General features: G+C 38.7%; 2 protein-coding genes across 2 annotated transcripts in view; both read right to left on the reverse strand.

Annotated features, from left to right (window-relative positions):
* Positions 1–1,175: 1,175 nt before the first annotated feature.
* Positions 1,176–19,706, reverse strand: part of LOC144632796 (uncharacterized) — a 131,420-nt gene continuing 112,889 nt past the window's right edge. The window contains exon 8 of the mRNA XM_078491528.1: positions 1,176–1,444. The gene's annotated coding sequence lies outside the window, so the exon portion shown is untranslated. The remainder of the gene's footprint in view (positions 1,445–19,706) is intronic.
* LOC144632861 (uncharacterized) lies at positions 1,441–14,559 on the reverse strand. Its single transcript, XM_078491610.1, has 5 exons — positions 13,986–14,559; positions 8,932–9,672; positions 8,314–8,409; positions 6,465–6,668; positions 1,441–3,661 (listed from the first exon to the last, which is right to left on the reverse strand). Exons 1-5 carry the CDS (start codon positions 14,542–14,544, stop codon positions 2,394–2,396), a joined length of 2,868 nt encoding a protein of 955 aa, XP_078347736.1. The 5' UTR covers positions 14,545–14,559; the 3' UTR covers positions 1,441–2,393.

Raw genomic sequence — 19,706 nt, forward strand, 5'->3', positions numbered from 1 at the left:
TTTGGTGAAAACGACCTGTTGTCTTAAATAATAATAAAAAAGAAACTTAAAAAAATTCAACATTTCAACACCTTGTACCTTAACTTTTGGCAAGCATTTTGTTGCATTTCTATGACCATTTTTAGCCGCTCAAATAGAAGCCCGGCAATAAGAATAAGATAAAGCTGTTGCTGTACATATATAGAAAGTTTTATATAATGTTTATTTTGTAAAGAGCATAGAGATTTTGAATGTAATGCGCTTTTAGGAATAAAATTATTGTTATTAATAAACGGCACATACCCAAGTTTTACTTTTCAATGCTAGCTAAAATTCCATTCCGATTATATGGGCTGGAATTTCAGCCCAGGCTGAAACCTATAATTTTTTCACGTTATCGTCAACTTCAATCTAAGTAGATTTGGCTGAAATCTCTGCAAGGCTAACCGGGCTAAACATTTTAGCCCGGGTTGAATTTGAATTTTTCGTCCCTTTCGTTACCAGATAGTATCACACACTGTGTTACGGTATTTGTTTCAAACACTACCAGCTTGGTAACAGTTTTAGATTATCTTTTGAAAAGCTGTTGCTCCTAACAAATTGAAGTTTTGCGGAGACTAGCCTGAATTTCAGACATCCCTCTGTGCTCGCCTACTCGAGTAGGCGAGCACAGAGGGATGTCTGAAATTCAGGCTAAGCGGAGACCTGACAAAAAGGAGTGATTTAATTTGTCACCCCCCCCCCCCTTCCCCCCACCCAAGCGGAGACCTGACAAAAAGGAGTGATTTAATTTGTCACCCCCCCCCCCTTCCCCCCACCCCCGATAAATAATGAGCGATCCCAAGTTGTTTTCAGTGACAGATTATTTGCCTGATAGCAGCCAAATATAGAGGGTAATCTTTGTTTACATTGGTGTTGTCTGATCTTCTTAAAACGAAAATTAAATTAGTCTGGCAAACTTGTAGATACGATAAATCGATCCCGGAAATTGAAAGCATCTTTGCCAGTTAGTAACTGGAGCAAAAATGAGAGGATCACGTTGAATTACCTGTTGAAAATCGCTTAACTTTGGCACATTTGCATTGCTTGATGGCAAAGTTTTCCAACTCAGCGTATTGTTTGAAGCAGATTTTGTAACCGTTTCCTTTCAAACTTGACACTATCACTAAGTTAATGCCGATCTTTTATTAACCTTAAAGTTTGTTCTAGTATAAAGCAAAAACTTTATTTTTGATCTGTAACATTTAACATTGATAAAATAGTTGCCCTCTGTTCTAATTACAAAACTGATTAAAATATGCCTAAGATACTACACAAAAATTTGATGCTTATACATAAAGCAAAATATATAAGGTTATAAAATAAAATAAGATAAAATATGCACATTAAATTTCAAAGAAAATTGAAAGTTCTATAGTACATCTGATTGCAAACGATATAACTAATACATGTAGAACGCTGCAAACTTAAACGTAAGGCAACCTTAGCTAATTCAGCTAAGTCACCTTACTTCTTTAAAATTCTAAGAACATCTACTACAAACACATTAACTTAATATTACAATGTACTAAATAAAATTTTCCTTATTCTATCTCTTTGTTAATAATAAGAAAGGTTGTAGAAGAGAGAAATATTCATGAAATAAATCGAATACCATACTAGTCCACTATTAAGGTGGTATATAAAAATAATTTATTATTTGGTGGCTACACTCACTAAGAGAAATTGTTTGGCTGTATTAAACCACAGCAATCAGCCACACTTTTTTTTTTTATCGCTGTTTCAAACAGTGATAGCTCTATTATAAAACACGACTTCGAAATTTACAAAATGCTTGTTTAATGAACTGCCCTGTGATTTGAACCTACAATTTTAATATATTTTCAACATTAATATTTTATTGACATTGACATTAAAGATCTTGATTTTATTACACTCTGAGTACTTACTTCGAAACCAACAGCTGCGATTTTCGCCGTGAAAACCATTTTTGCGTTTTAGTCAACGTTAGCAAATATTTTCTGAACAACGTACTGTTGCCCATGATGCTACAATAAAACTACTGTCTCTGTGCTACACGATATACAGCTTGTATAAAGCATTGCGGTTGGTGTGGATCATTCAAATTTCAATTCATAATAATTTCCAATTCTTTTTCGTTTACTCTAGACAAAGTTTCGCTTCCAAAGACTGGATTAAAACTGAAAAATTATAGCTGGGGAGTACACTGAATAAAGAATCAAACGTACAAAACAAGTAATCGAGACTTTTGTCTCGAGCTTTCAACTTGTTGGAGAAGGCATTTTTGAGCATCTGAACGATTTCTGTAGGGACATGCCTCCTGACACTGGCGGCTATAGTTCTGGAACTGTACTATTTATGCGTAAAGACTGCACACCTTGAAGACATCTAAATCAACCCAAACCTTCCTCAGACACGTGCTCTTTAACTTTAGCTGTTACTTCGATGTGACGACGGTTTACGCTACGTAGTTCATAATTACTATGCATGAGTGCTTCAGCCAGGTGCTTTACTCCTGTATCTGTTATTCTGTAACTGCTACTGAGGTTTAGGCTGTTTAGTTTACAGTTACTATGCATGAGTGCGTTAGCCAAGTGCTTTACTCCTGCATCTGTTATTCTGTAATTGTCACTGAGGTTTAAGCTGTTTAATGAACAGTTACTATGCATGAGTGCTTCAGCCAAGTGCTTTACTCCGGCATCTGTTATTGCATCATTATAACTGAAGTTAAGGCTGTTTAATTTGCAATTACTATGCATGAGTGCTTCAGCCAAGTGCTTTACTCCTGCATCTGTTATTTGCCTATTCCAACTGAGGTTTAGGCTGTTTAATTTACGATTACTATGCATGAGTGCTTCAGCTAAGTGCTTTACTCCTGCATCTGTTATTTGCTTATTGTGACGGACGTCAAGGCTGTTTAATGAACAGTTACTATGCATGAGTGCTTCAGCCAAGTGCTTTACTCCTTCATCTGTTATTTCTTCATTGCTACTGAGATCTATGCTAGTCAATTTACAACTACTATGCATGAATGCTTTAGCCAAGTACTCTATGCCTCCATCTGTTATTAAACCATTCCGACTGAGCTTTAAGCTGTTTAATTTACAATTACTATGGGTGAGTGCTTTAGCCAAGGGCTTAACTCCTTCATCTGTTATTTCGTAGTTGTTACTGAGATCTAAACTGTGTAGTTTACAGTTACTATCGGTGAGTGCTACAGCCAAGTGCTTTACTGCTTCATCTGTTATAATGCCATTGCCTCTGAGGACTAGGCTGTTTAGCTTACAGTTATAATGAGTGAGTACTTCAGCCAAGTGCTTTATTCCTGTATCTGTTATTGCGCCATTTCCAGTGAGGTTTAAGCCGTTTGGTTTACAGTCACTCTCAGTCAGCACTTTACACAATGTTACTAAATCTTGGTCCTCATCTGTTGGCCACCAGGTCAATGCTAGTGACTTTGATTCGTCACTCTCTGCATCCTCGTCATTCGTCGGGACTTCTCTCTCAGTTTCTCGCCCAGCTCCTTGACAATGAAGTAGCTCATCGAAGAGCCACTCCACAACTTGCCATGTACCTTCTTTGACATGAATGGAAACAAATTGTTTCAATTCATTATCATCCATAACTTCTCTAAAATTCTTCACAGTGGGAGACTCTTGGCCTGTAGGTTGAATAAAACAGAATATAACATATGACTTCAAAAGGTCAGTGAAAGATTGTTCAAGGAAGAACTCAAAAGAGGATATAAAAGACTGTTTCAGAAATTTTAAATGGTCTTTATAAATTCGGAAAATGGCAAAGCCATTTCCGAGTTCTAGCTAACGAGTAGGGCCAATTTCACTCTTTCCGTCACTTCCTGTTTCATACATTTTGTTAATCCACTGACTAGTAAATGAATGAATGTGCGTCCAGCAGTAGCAGTGAAATATATATATGATAAGTGCAAATGCGGCCTTACACTACTGAAGACCTGAAAAAAAATTTTCAGGCTCTGAGCGGGAGTCGAACCCACGACCTTTGCGTTGCCAGTGCAATGCTCTACCACTGAGCTATCAAAGCCACATGAGAGCGGTGAAAATTTTCAGAGCCTGAAAATTTTTTTTCAGGTCTTCAGTAGTGTAAGGCCGCATTTGCACTTATCATATATACCACTGACTAGTGCTCAGTGTTGGCAAATGCATTGCTTAGATGTTGCACATCAGGCACAAATGCACTAATAAATGACATGCAATGCATGCAGAAGCGATGATGTTTCGCAAGGGGTCTTACATAATTTTGAGGAAATTTGTCAAAAACGGAATGTAAATAATATTAGCTGACAGCTTGTGCGTGATAAAGCTTGATAAAGACTGCAGCTTACATTTTTAAAACCTATCCAGCAATGTAAGTGATTGTATAAGTTAATAATACATTTTCTTCGTAGATTTGCCCAATTAACAACAGTAAAATTTTATTTTATATTTCATTTTTTAAGCGATGACGTAATCGCTTATTGCCATGGCACGACGGGCGCTTTTATTCTGTCGCGATCGAACAGAAATCAAGTTTAACTCAAAACAAGAAAACGCCGCGTAGAACACAAAATCAAAATACTCCCGTGCAGTTAGAATGGAACACTACAATGTATAAACGAACGAGATAAATTATAAATGATGGGATCTATTAGATTAAGTAGACAGAAATTTCTAATGCTTATAACATAAAGGGCCGCTGTGAGCAAGAGACCGTTTGACCTTTCTTTAAAAGCTTGCTAGCGCGTATCGTATGTCGTTCATCAGATGTCACACTATAATATAACGCAATCTCTGTTGAGACAACATAGGGAAATCTAAAAAAAATTAGAATATAAAATAAAATATAACTGTTGTTCAATTCAGCAAATCTACAAAGAAAATGTATTAATTGCATCTTTTGCCTGTGAATTTATAAGTACCGTAAAAACTCGTGTATAAGCCGCACCTTTTTGCTGAAATTCCGGGCTCAAAATCGTTGGTGCGGCTTATCTACAAGACCATTGCTTTTGAGAAGTGTAAATTGCCTAGTCGAATTTTTTCTATTCAAATTTCATTGTTTTCCGCAATGGGCTTTAGCAATAAAGACAATATCTAGTCAAAAGAGCATCTTTACTTGCAAGATATATTGGGATTTCAATTGAAGAGAAGTTTGTAAAAGGTATTTTAAGAGTTGATTTATGTATTCAGCTCGAAGAAAAATTACACAGCATTAGCTTTCTATGGCCTGAAGCTTATCATCAACGAACAACTACTTTTTTACCTCAGCGTTTTTTTTAGTTTTTAGTTTTTTCTCAAAATCAAGCTTCAAAGTTGGGGGTGCAGCTTATCTATGAGTGCGGCTTATACACGAGTCTTTACGGTACTGTAATTTATTTAAATTCAATCAGATCCTAACTATGCTATGCTATTTATACAATCACTTACATTGCTTCTTATGTTTGAAAAATGTAAGCTGCAGTTGGATAACAGTCTTTTTCACGCACAAAGTGTCAGCTACTTTTATTTACGATACGATTTTGACAAATTTCCTCAAAATTATGTAAGACCCCTTGTGAAACGTCATCACTTCTGCATGCATTGCGTGCCATTTTTTTAGTTTCCCTATGTCGTTTCAACAAAGATTGTGCAGGAGCTAGCTTTTAACCTGTGAGAAAGGTTAAATGGTCTCTTGTTCACAGCGGCCCTGTATGTTATAAGAATTAGACATTTCTGTCTACTAAATCTTATAGATCATGTCATATAAAATTAGTCGCTTTCATTTATACATTGTAGTGTTCCATTCTAACTGCACGGGAGTATTTTGATTTTGTGTTCTACAGGGCAATTTCTTGCTAAGTTAAACTTGATTTCTGTTTGATTGTGCGAAACAGAGCAGGATAGGTAATGAACGTTTATTCGTTTGTCTCACGATAGAATCGCTTTGAGATGTTGATCGCGACATTTCGACTGCAATACTGCTAGTCTTTAAAAGGCGATGAGGTCGATTGTTTACGTTTCGCTATTTATGCACGTTGGTTCGCTGTGATTGGTGCATTTCGATCCTCATTATTATTCCTCGCTTACTAAGTGAGACCGAAGAGTTGTGTCAGATTTAAAAACGGTGCGAACGCCTTGTTGTTGTAGGCAGCGGCGAAGAACCTCTGATACACTGTGTATCGGAGGTTCTTCGCCGCTGCCTAAAACAATCGATTCTATCGTGAGACAAACGAATATTAAACGTTCATTACCTATCTTACACCACGATGAACAATATTCACATCTTTAATGACAACAGAGCAGGATGTTGCCACGCAGACACGTCTCATTGAGAGTTTCGTATTTGTAATCCCACTTGCCGTGCGATGGCATAAAGCGATGACGTTATTACTTAAAAAGGGGAAAATGCGATAAGACTAAGTTCAAAATTATGTGACAAACATACCGATTAAAATAATGTAAGCTATTAAGTACCTGCACTGAACATCCTGTTAGTAAAGAAGGTCACATAGTCTTGTAGTCCTTCAGGTGAACTGACGTCAAACATCTCCAATCCCTCTCTAACTATTTGTTGCATCCCCCCATGTCTCGATGTTTTCAGATCTGGTTTTCGTGGGACTTTACTAACAGAACTAACCAAGTGGGAATAAGAGCGAGAAGACTTAAAAGATGAATAGCCTACAATAAAACATATTAAGCGAATTAGCATTCAAAACTTTTCTTTAAAAGAAAAGTTTATGTATCATACTGACATGATTGAAGAATTTAGAGATCACTATGTTAAGATTATAACTACTGTATTTAGTCAATTAAACGCCGCCCTCGAATAAACGCCGCATTTTAGAGCAGAAATATTAATAAACGCCGCCCTGATGCGGAATAAAGGATGCGGCGTTTATTCGTATTATATAGACTCTAAAAGCAAATGCAGTAACTATCACGTTTGAGCAAGCCTAAAATAATTCTTCGATGGTAACAATGTTTTAAGATATTGAAATGACTTTTGAGACAAGTACTACAACATGTTTCTGTTTTCAAAGTTCAAATGTTCAGTTACCATGCTGTTGTTTGCAAGAAAAAAAGTGAATTTTAAAAAAATGCCGCCCTCGTACAGAGGCCGCCCTGGAATAGCGAAAAATTTAATAAACGCCACGGCATTTATTCGAATAAATACGGTACCCCTCTTACATCTGCCAACCGATCTCACTAATTTCCATTAAATTTAACTAAAATAAAAGTAAAAACCATTACGTTCAAATGTCAGCCATCTCCCACCCTGAAAGTACCACCACATAAAACCTTCAGAACTACAACATCCGCATAGCCCACAAACCTGACTGCAACAACATTTACTGTCAAATCACTTGACAGACAAGGAGCAGTTTACAAGATTAAATGCTCTGATTGCAAGGATGCCAGGAACTATGCACAGATACTTGTCGATGGACATAGTTTGTTCCTTGAACCTTAGGTTCACAATTTCCCCTTACCGTAAATGATCTAATAAACGCCCACTCTCAAATAAATGCCTCGTATCTAATAAGGTGTTAAGTTTGTATTAGACGCCCCTCTCTAATCAACGCCCCGTGTCTAATAGACGCGCCCTCCAAGAATCGCCTCAAAACCAAGGAATCGCTCCATAGAGTAAAATCACGTAATTTATTTAGTTTCTTGCTTGACTTGGACATGATTGACCTCAATGAAGACATTGATATCGAACTATGAACGACATCCAGGCTTTGCATTAGCGCAGAATAGATTAGCCTCTGACTCACAAACTCTGTTTTCTATGGTACTCTGCGAGCAAATGATGGTCTTTTTTGTTATGTTGATGGTGTTACAGTTAAAGTGAAATAAACTCCTCTTTCTAATAAACGCCTCATATTTATTTAACGCCCCTCCTAGGACCCCTAAAATTTAATATACGCCAGGGCATTTATTAGACGCTGCCCTGAAACAAGCGCTTCTCTTGAATTAGTGCTGCAATTTAGCGTGAAAAATTTAATAAGCACCACAGTTGCTAACTGAGTAAATACCGTATCGCAATGTTTATCCTGGTAAATAAAATTATATTTTTTTATGTTATTGATTCAGAGTGAATATCCCAAGCCAGAGAATAGCAAAGATAAAAAGTTGCACTAGCTTTCTGTTATCAAATATAATGAGAAAAAGAGAAAAAATGTTTTTTTAGGTTTGTACAAAGTGATGAAGGGTAAAGGAATCCTGATATTTGCAAGTTGATTACAACTTGTAAAAAACAGTTTCAGCTGTTTGGACATGCCTTCTTAAGTGTATCATTAACATATTCACTGTATGCACGTACCTGAATCACCTTTATCATCATCTTTTTGGGTTGAAATCATTTCTTTAGTGGAATGGGTTGGTTTCTTGCCCAGTACAGCTACACTTTCTAATTGACCTATAAAGATAAAGAGAGACTTATCAGCAGGCCATCATGATAATATTATTAACATTACATTGTACAGGTTATCAAATCTGACAACAGAAAGGCATTTCTGGCAAAAAAGTGAATGCAAATAATTCCCAACCTTAAAGCCTATACTGTTCCAACCAGATCTTCTCGTGGTGACCCATGAAAAGATTAGCAAGAACGGGCGCTAGGGGGGAACCCATGGCTACACCATCAACCTGATCGTAATATGTGCCCTTGAAAATAAAATACATAATTGATAGTGCCCTTGTAATTGATAGTGCCCTTGAAAATAAAATACATAATAAGTACATTTAAAAATATTTATAGGTAGCCACTTCAGTTACAAACTGATTTCAATGTTCAAATAATAAATGAAATTACTAAGAACACGAGAAAAGCTTATTAAAACAACCTCTGTATGGTATTGCAAAAAGCTGCTCTTAATATGAGAAAAACATTCATGAATCTTTATACTTAAATTAGTATTACAAAATAAATAAAACTAACCTCTCATAGATTCTTTCTCAAAGTACATTTTATATGCTTTATACTCCTTTTCCGAGATTGTTGTTTTGAGCATCAACTCTGAAAGTCGCAATTCTGTCAAGATCTCTCTTGTCACAAAACATCTTTGTACCACTTTACCAAGATGGCCAGATGAATAATCTTTCCACAGTTCCTTCAGGATCTGGAGTGAATCACACTTCACAGTCAACACCAAACTTCCTACATCAACACCTGTAAGAACCACTCTCATTTCTTTCAAGTATGTTAAAAACTCGTCACGTTCATTCTTGCACTTTGGTGGTGTAGTCATCAGGTAGTTTGAAGCAATTAAACGCAAGACTTCTCCTTCTGTTGGAATGCGGTTGGGTGCTTGGAAAACTTCAGCCCCAGTAGACAAAGACTGGGCGTGTCCTGGTGGCAAAGGTAAGTCTTGAGACCTCTCTTGGTGCCTAACTTCTGAAGATCCTCCCAATTCTGTTGCTGAAACAGGAGTTCTATGGAAAGCATCAGCCCCAGTAGGCAACCTCATCTCCAGGAACTCCCTCCTTTTCCTCACTTTTCGTCGACGAGAGCGCTCCTTAGGCCAAGGCTGGATATGTGATGAAGCCACAGGTTCTGTAGATGCCTCGTGGTGCATTCCATCAGGAGATCTACCTGACCTTGTTCCTGAAACAGGTGTTCTATTCTGTATGTTGTGTTCTGCGGGTTTCATGGTTTCCACATCAATCCTTACTTTCAAAGCTGTTGATTTTAAAGCAACAACTTAAGTTTGAAATTTTAACAGACAATGTTTTATTTGCATGTAGCCAATGTTTTAGCCAGTAAAGAAACTAAATTACGTCTACCAAATCAAGAATTTATTATATGTGAACCGCAGGGATGCTTCAAAGTCTAATTTAATTAATTTGCAGTTTTTTCTCGATGTCAGGGGGTGTCAAGAATCCTATTGCAAACATGTATTACATGCGATGTTCTTGAGAGTTTCAGAATATAATGTACACTTATCTGCACAAAACACTTTGTTCTAGAAAGAATTAGTACCACAAAGAGAGCATAGCACTCTCTGAAAGAAATATAAACATTTGTGATCTTCATATGAAAGAAAACATAGATAATACATGTAATCCATGGTATACTAAAGGCATACAGTGAGGTTCTCCTCACCAACTTCACAGGAAAAATAAGTTAATTGATAGTGGCCGCGGCCGCACTTAGAGAGTTGACCTGGTTAATTTTTAAGAAACCCAGTTAAAAATTTTCACAGAACTTAACTCGGTTAAAGTATGGTTACCATAACTAACTTGGTTAAAAAATTTTAGCGGCCGCATTACGATCAGACCAGACTGAAGTGATGTCATGATTAAGCTACTTGAAAACAAGCAAATGACGGCCGGCTTTCATGATAATTCTATTACTTGCTCATTTCTTCTCCTGCTTTTAAGATTTACTTCAATGCATTCTTGGCTAACACCGTTCTATTTCTTCCGAATGCGTTCCACGCAAATTTCAAGGCCAGTTGTTTCAAATATGTTGATCTTCAGTAGTTGTTCTAAGGCTCATCGCCATATCGAAATCGCCTTCAAGACCTTCAGGTGCACGTTTTTCCAAGGAATCGGCAAAGAGACGGAAGAGATCATCAGAAACGATGAGAGCCCTGTCTGAGCCAAATAATCCACATTTCTCTGGTGATTCTAGAGTTTCCTAATAGCAAGGGAAATATAGAATTAAAGGGACTATGTCACGGAGATTTCGCAGATTTTTGGTCTAAACTGTTCTGAAATTAGTGGAAGGCAACCTAACCCATAAAAAACAATATCTTTGAACATCTAAAGGAAGATATAACCTTAATTTGTAAATAGAAATCAAGCTACGGCTATAAATATCGATTTTTTGAAGACGCGCGGAAACAATTTGAAAACGTTTACCTAACGTTTTCAAATTGCAATCCGTTTCCATCCGCGCCATCCGCAGCCAATAATGCTAGTTAACAGTTTCAGTGCTCTAATATAGCAATTTGTAATAAAAATGGACTATTATTTCTAGGTTTCATGCGACAGAAATATAAATTTTAGTTGTTCAAAAATCCGGTAAAATCCGTGACATAGTCCCTTTAAGCCACGAATTGTGTCCGAACGCCATGTTTGCGTGTGATGGAAAAGAATATCTTCTCTTACATGGAAATGATTGACACATTTGGCAAATAAAACAATAATTGAATCTGATAAGAAACCACTAACCTGGTTAAAATGACTCAGAAAGGTAGTTTAGAATTAACCTAACCCAGTTAAAAAATCTATTGTTCTTTGGTTAATTTCCATGGGAACCGCTAACCTGGTTAAGAGTCGGTTAACTCTCCAAATACGCGGCCGCACTAGACATTTTTTTAAGCCGGTTAATTTTAATTGATTAATTGGAATTAACTCAGTTAACTTGCCAAGTGCGGCCGCGGCCAGTAAGAGTGATTTCATTTTACCCATGAAACAATTTCTAACACGAACATGTTTCGACGGTACATCCGTCATCGTCAGTGTGACGTTTATGAAAGTTTACAGTGATTTAAAACATGCCTGTTACAAATCATACGTTACATTGCGTTGGAAAGCAATACGCTAGATAAATTTCGAAGTTAACAGAATTAAAAAGAAGCGCGCGCGCACGTGCAGCTATAGGGAAAGCGTCAAATTGATGTGTTTGACCTGTTGGTTAAGGTCCGGCTTTTCCCACTTGATGTACATAGACTCCTTAAGGTGGCTCGACCCAGTTTTTTTCTAGCGATACCTATCGACTTTGAAACCCTCATACTTAAAGGGATTAATGTCAATGACACATCTACTATATCATATGGATTACACATAGACTGAACTACAATATGATATAATTTTTTAGGAGATCGGAATGAATATCACGTGACAATGACGTCACACAGGGTTTTGCTCTGAATCGAATTTTAGCCCTTAACTGCATTTTCTCTCGAGATCCACCACGCTACGTATACCTTGGGTGTTTGCCTTCAGCTCTGCCGAGTTTCATCGAAATCTACAAGAGGAATTTTGAAATATCTTGGAATTTGTTTTTAGATGGTATAATTTATGCGTAAAATAAAGACAAGACTTCATATAAAGAAATTTGCTTCTTTTTTATGTTTAATGGGAGGCTTTAGCCCTCGTTCCCTTTAAATATGTAAGTAGGTAGACTTGCGCGATTTCGAAAAAATATGAAATATATGAATCATAGTGAAGCTCAATGTTTAGCCCTATTTACCAATTTTACGCCTACTTTCGTAAAAAACGCGATTATTTCAAAACTCATCGATGAAATTTCCCCCAAATTTTTCAGGGTGGGAATTGATCAGTACACTACACAATCCCTGAATTTGATACTCATTGAAAACTTCTAAGGTTGTCTAATATAAACGCAAAATTGGGTAAATATTGAAGCGATCTCGTAGTTTTGAATAATTTTGTGCTCTGGGATTTCCTATTGTTTCGAGTTGAGCACAACATTGAATTCCAGTGCACCACGCGTAAAATGACGCATAAATTATACCATCTAAAAACAAATTCCAAGATATTTCAAAATTCCTCTTGTAGATTTCGATGAAACTCGGCAGAGCTGAAGGCAAACACCCAAGGTATACGTAGCGTGGAGGATCTCGAGAGAAAATGCAGTTACGGGCTAAAATTCGATTCAGAGCAAAAAGCTGTGTGACGTCATTGTCACGTGATATTCATTCTGATCTCCCAAAAATGTATATCATATTGCAGTTCAGTCTATGTGTAATTGATGTGATATAGTGGATATTTTATTGACATTAATCCCTTTAAGTTTGAGGGTTTCAAAGTTGATAGGTATCGCTAGAAAAAAAACTGGGTCGAGCCACCTTAAGCTTAACCTGGTACTTGGAAGGTGCAGAGTCTAAGATCTTGAAGCAGTCTAAGTTACAAGAGGTACGGCATGACTCTGAAGCCTGCAAATGCTTATAAACGTGAGAAGTTCTGTCCGATGACAAGTGCTCATGCACGCGCATGGAGAAATGTCGGCTTGTTTTGCCAACGTAACAAGCATTACAGCTTGCACAAGAAAATTGGTACACGATGCGCGTACAGAGCCTGTCAGGGAGAGGATCTTTCACGTTGAACAAGTTCTTAAATTTAAAAGTAGAATATATGGTATAAATAATTATTTCATGAGTGATATCAGTAATCACTCTTACTAATAAATATAAATTTACTATTTTAAAGTTGCCAAGGAGATCTCAAAGCATGATAACAGTTTAAGTACAGCTAACAAAAACCTGCCAAAACTTAAGCTCTCAAGCAGACCCCGCGAGAGAAAAATGGATTTGAAATTATCCATATTACAGTTAAAGTGAAAGTTTCACGCTGGCGCAAAACAAATGGTGCGCGTTTTAAACATTTTTATGAGGTTTGGTGCACAATTTTTGCACTCATTGCTCGAGCTTTCAGCAGAATTCATCTTAAGTATACACTAATAGTGCCGTCATGTAGTGATTCAGGGATTTAGCAGACCACAGCTCACTACTTAATCATCACATAAGTCACACACTCTGTACCTAAGCTAAGGTTGACATACCGGTATAAATTAACAATTATTATTGTTGGTTATTGATGAGGTTGGCTCCAAGAAGATTTCTCTGCTGCAACAGTAGGAGCATTGCTACTCCCCCCTGGATGGGATGTCCATCACAGGGTTACCAGCAGTAAATTCGCTGGTACCCATTTATACACCTGGGTGGAGAGAGGCACTGTGAGAGTAAAGTGTCTTGCCCAAGAACACAATGCACTGGCTTGGCCAGGGCTCAAACCTGGGCTGTTCGACTCCGAGTCAAGGGCACTTACCATTAGGCCACCGTGCCTCCCCCAATTTCATCTAAGGTATCAGCAGCATTTTACTTTGTATGTAAGTGTTATGTAACACCAATCAACATTATCACCTGTAATGTCACATGAACTCAGTCCTAACAGGAATGACAGTCCTGTGTACCTACAAAAAGCAATTCAATATGATTGGGCAGAAAGGTTAATTGAACATACCATCTGGCTGTTGTGTTAATCTCTGAATCATCCTTTGGAATCTCCTACATTCATTGCACCAAGAGTACTTTTTATTGTAGTTCTCTCTGAGCATCTTGGCATTGTTTTGTCGCTCTTCTGGGCTTTGACTGGACAGCTGCTGGATTCTTTGTGCCCACTCCCCAGCATCATCTGATTCAACAACAACAGACTTCCCACCTTCTACTTCTTGCAAAGCCTCGGCTATTCCAGATTCACCAGCAACAAGAACAGTAATACCAGCAGAAATAGCTTCCAGGGCAACCAACCCAAACCCCTCTGAGCGTGATGGAAGTGCAACCATGTCTGACTGGTGAAACATCGTCTTAAGTTCATCTTGTTCACTGCAATAGCTGCGGATTGTAATTTGGTTGCGGCTTATGGATGTGTTGTCAAGAAACCACCGCTCAATCTTTCTGTGTTCACCCGAAGATGAGCCAACAAATGTTAGCTCAAACATCTTGTCAAGGGATCCAATAGCGTTTGCAATAATATCATAACCTTTCAGGGTAAGATCTTCAAAGCTTGCTCGACCAAACATAAGTGATGAATCATAGGAAAACTTTTCGATAATCCCAGGAGTGATGATCTCCACTTTAACATTTAGAAGGCTTCTACTGTACTTCTGTTGTAGTCGTGAACCCACAGCAACAACTAAATCTGCTGCTTTACACAGCTCAATTTCACTTTTATGCTTCTTCTCATTTTCTTCGATAGTATCGAGTGAGGCACTTTGTGTTACCTTGTACTTTCCAAGGTCTTCACAAAACACATGAACAAAATGCACCCACTTGCACTTTGCAATTTGGACAATGAAGTAAGCAGGAGTCCCAAATTTCCTTCCATGACCGATCACAATGTCAGGATTTGGAAGTTCCGGTGGTGGAATTTTCAACCAATCTATTGGATCGGTTGATCCGGTGTCCTAGCCGATTTTGACCCCCCTGGATTTGGACCCCCCGGTCCAAATCTGCTAGCCGATATGGACCCCCGGTCCAAATCCACTAGCCGATATGGACCCCCGGGAGTCCATATTGGCTAGCGAATTTGGACCCCCCTTCGGGAATTTGGACCCCCCCCCCCCCCCATCAGAAGTGATCATACTTTACTTTCATACTCCTGCAGTCGTAAACGAATAAAAGAAAAGATGATTAAATGTCCATACGAATATTTCATGGACATTGAAAAGAGGAAATAGACAACGTACGCCCCGGTGTTTACCAAACACAGCATGCACGCGCATTGTAAAATTTATGTTATTCTCAACGTCCCGAAGCAACGTTTTCCAAATGAAAATCAAGTGTCATTTTTGTTGACCCGAGCCTAAAGTGCAGAACCAAATTTACAATTGCGTTTTTTGTTAGTTTGTTGTCTACGTCTGAAATTATAATAAGACATGTTCGGCTAATAAGTCCCTTACTGTCAAGTTAGTTTATTAGAATAAATGTTCGGTTGAGTGATTTTACAAAAACCTGAAAAGATACAGGACAGTAAGATTACTACTGGACTCTAATTACATTGTTTTCTTTTTGTTTTTACTTTACACAATAGATTTCTTCTAAATAGCTTCCGACTTTTAAAACAGTTTTTCGCTTTGCCGACAAAACAAAGAGCAGTTTTCTCGACTTTTACAGCGTAAGAAGTGTTTTTTGTAGTATAAGCTTTGTTAAAAGTTGTAAACTTGAAATAGAAAGATTCTCACAAAAAGCGCGAACGCGAGTTTTATTACTTCTGTGTAAATTTGTTGTGAAACTAGGAGAAAATACTTGTTCACGGTATTATAATTATTATCATACCGAAAGCGTAAAAACACATTTACTGTTGTGTAGAACGAAATTCGCGTTTTTCTAATAGACTTTGAGTTACCGTTAGGTTATAATTGCTACTATTGCTGATTGCAATTATTTTGTCTATATTAAGGCGTAATTTAAAAATAAGAATATTACGAAGTTCTCGATTTTCTAAGACTTTAAGTTGGTAATACCGTAAGATTATAACAGGATCCGTAGTTAGACGCTGTCTTTAGTCAGGTCTTTAGTTTACAATAAGCTTTGCAATGAATTATAGTAATTTTCGGTAATAATTTACAGGCCTGCATAGAACGCAAAATTGCATCGCTATTATATAAAGTTATTTTATTTACTATAATAAAAATGGCAGAATTATAACGAGATATGCATTCGTTTTCATTCTCTTAATTACAAATTTTGTGTTGTCATTCGAGGGAACGTTGAAAAATATGCTTGCAAATGGAAAAATTTACTGAGTAAGAAGGAGACAAAGCTTAAATAACAATTGTTTAGGGGGGTCCAAATCGGCGAAGGGGGGTCCATATCGGCTAGTGGATTTGGACCGGGGGGTCCATATCGGCTAGCGGATTTGGACCGGGGGGTCCAAATCGGCGGGGGGTCCAAATCGGCTGTGACACCGGGAATACTTCGAGCAGTAATTATATTCACTCCGTGCTGTCTTGCATCTTCTCTGCTGGGCTCATCGCTTTGCGAGACGTAACAGTGAACGTTGATGCTGTCTGTCGCTGTTTTTGCAAAATTTACAGCAAATTCTCTGTTGAAAGTGGACAGACCCGATCAATTATCGGTACGTAGCCATCGAACTAGGCCTCCTGTGCGTGGTAAAACCTGAAACGAAACGAAACCATAAGTATTTCACTCCGACTTGCTTGCGCTCAGCGTTTACTCTGGTATAGGTAAGCTTACGATTTGTTCTAATTCCGGTTTGCTTGCGGTTAGCATATATTTGTTGATTAGATTTTTATAGCACATGCCATAAATCACGTCTTACCTCTAGCCCTTTTGCGACGGTCCATTGCTTCAAAACGATGCGATCGTTCCGAACCGAACAACCCAATCTCTAGCACATGACGAGCCCAAAGAACGTCGAAGGAGGCACAGGGAGCCCTAACATGTGCTATGAGGATAAATAAAAAAATCATTCTCACTTGCTCTCGTAACGTTTTTTGCGTTTTATCGGCCATTTTGAATTTTTAATACTCGGTCTAACGGGTTGGAGGTCTGGAATTGAGAAAAGTGTGGGGCCTGGGCATCTCGTCTCCACACACTCGACACTCGTCCCCATTCTCGTTCCCAGAGCCTCCGTTTCTTTTGGTCACGTGGTCGGCGAAACTACGTCATGTCATTTAAAAAAAAATACGCGTGGCCCTGGGGAAGAGGATGACTCGTCCCCATAGCCCCCAAAAATCTCGAGCCCAGAGTCCGTCGGTCAGCGGTGTGGGACGGACTCTGGGAAACTGGAATTTATCAGATTAATTTCAGGTCGATTTCAGATAGAACCTTGGTCTTCCGGTTTTCAAAGCGCATGCTCTTAGGTCTCGTTCTTCCCAGAACGGAAGTAAATCGAGAAAGTTGAACTATTTCTAACACAGTATCGACTAAACTGGTGTTTTCTGCTATATTTGTTTTAAATCAAAGGTGTTGTTAGCCTTCCAGGATTCCGTCTGTGAAGACTGCGTGCGTGTGTCCGTTGTTGTTTTGCAAAGGACGGCTCATTCTCGACCCCAGAGCACTTCTCTTTTGTGCATGACTGTCATGCGCAAAAGAGAAGTGCTCTGGATTCGAGAATGAGGACGGCTAAGAAATTTGCAAGATGCGCAACGCACGGGAAAGCTATTGTTCTGTTCATAACAAAGTTTTGTTTTGAACTTTCGCATATTTTTGTTTGGCGACTTTCGTATATTTCAAAGGCTTCTCGCTGACAGCGCATCTTTTCAGGATAGATTGCATGTTTTCGAGCGAACAATTTTTTCCTCGTCGAATGGCGGTGATATTATAACGCTATTCAAAAGGTGTAATTAGCATTTTGGCGACTCAGCACGTGCACGCGTGTGTTATAATTTTTGTGCAATTCTTTTACTTCAGCAAAACAACAACGCGTAATGTTCAAATTCTGCGTCATTAGTTATTATTTTGAATCGAGCACTGTCTGTGATATTTAGTTTTTCAACCGAAACGGAGATTTGAATGAAAGCAGTAGTTCTAGCGCGATTTGTAAGTCAACTATAAATTGAGTTTTCAATCCACCTTGTCCTTGGTGACGCTGTCGTTGTTGTTTTAAAACTCCGTTCAGAATCGACGCTTAAAGGAAGTCCTTTTTTATTCATGATATCTTTTACGTTCAAATAGAAGGGTAGAATTAGAAAAACAATCATTTATGTAGCGCCATATCACGAGTTCTTAGGTGTTTTACAAAAATTAAGCTACTTTTAAACATTTGACCATGGAAAACAAAAAAATGTTTTTCCAGGGTTTCCGGTTTGGTTAACTTCCGGGGTTGATTTTTAGACTTCCTGGTGGATTTTTATTGTTCTGTGTATGACCAATAAAAAAAGAGAAATACATTTCAGTTTCCCAGAGTGAGTCCCGGGGTAAGTACGTAGTGTAGTCATCATATAGTGGTTTAACTAAATTCTATATAGGGATATTAATAGAGGGGATACAGAGCCCTAAGTAGCTATACACGGCTATACATAGCTATATACGGCTATAAATAGCCCTACATAGCCCTACATAGCTGTACATAGCCGTACATAGCCCTACATAACCGTACATAGCCCTACATAGCCCTACATAGCCCTACATAGCCCTACATAGCCCTACATAGCCCTACATAGCCCTACATAACCGTACATAGCCCTACATAGCCCTACATAGCCCTACATAGCCCTACATAGCCCTACATAACCGTACATAGCCCTACATAGCCCTACATAGCCGTACATAGCCCTACATAGCCGTACATAGTCCTACATAGCCCTACATAACCCTACATAACCGTACATAGCCCTACATAGCCCTACATAACCGTACATGGCCCTACATAGCCCTACATAGCCCTACATAGCCGTACATAGCCCTACATAGCCCTACATAGCCCTACATAGCCCTACATAGCCCTACATAGCCCTTCATAGCCCTACATAACCGTACATAGCCCTACATAGCCGTACATAGCCGTACATAGCCGTACATAGCCCTACATAATGTAGGGCTATGTACGGCTATGTACGGCTGTGTACGGCTATGTAGGGCTATGTAGCGCTATGTACGGCTATGTACGGCTATGTAGGGCTATGTAGGGCTGTGTAGGGCTATGTAGGGTTATGTAGGGCTATGTAGGGTTATGTAGGGCTATGTAGGGCTATGTAGGGCTATGTAGGGTTATGTAGGGCTGTGTAGGGCTATGTACGGCTATGTAGGGCTATGTACGGCTATGTAGGGTTATGTAAGGCTATGTAGGGCTATGTAGGGTTATGTACGGCTATGTACGGCTATGTACGGTTATGTAGGGCTATGTACGGCTATGTAGGGTTATGTAGGGCTATGTAGGGCTATGTAGGGCTATGTAGGGCTGTGTATGGCTGTGTAGGGCTATGTACGGCTATGTAGGGCTATGTAGGGCTATGTAGGGCTATGTACGGCTATGTAGGGCTATGTAGGGCTATGTACGGCTATGTAGGGCTATGTAGGGCTATGTAGGGCTATGTAGGGCTATGTAGGGCTGTGTACGGCTATGTAGGGCTATGTAGGGCTGTGTAGGGCTATGTAGGGCTATGTAGGGCTGTGTAGGGCTATGTAGGGCTGTGTAGGGCTATGTAGGGTTATGTAGGGCTATGTAGGGTTATGTAGGGCTATGTAGGGCTATGTAGGGCTATGTAGGGCTATGTAG

Source organism: Oculina patagonica, chromosome 12 (assembly GCF_052425735.1).
Source record: "Oculina patagonica isolate OP01 chromosome 12, crgOcupat, whole genome shotgun sequence".
NCBI lineage: Eukaryota > Metazoa > Cnidaria > Anthozoa > Scleractinia > Oculinidae > Oculina > Oculina patagonica.

Bases quoted from the DNA above. Each gene is read 5' to 3' on its own strand.
- LOC144632861 (XM_078491610.1), bottom strand. From the start codon at position 14,544: ATGTTTGGTCGAGCAAGCTTTGAAGATCTTACCCTGAAAGGTTATGAT. The intron at 9,673-13,985 runs GTATGTTCAATT...TAAAATCAACAG, and splicing joins ATTAACACAACAGCCAGATG to CTTTGAAAGTAAGGATTGAT. The intron at 6,669-8,313 runs GTACGTGCATAC...GTTTTATTGTAG, and splicing joins TGATGATAAAGGTGATTCAG to GCTATTCATCTTTTAAGTCT.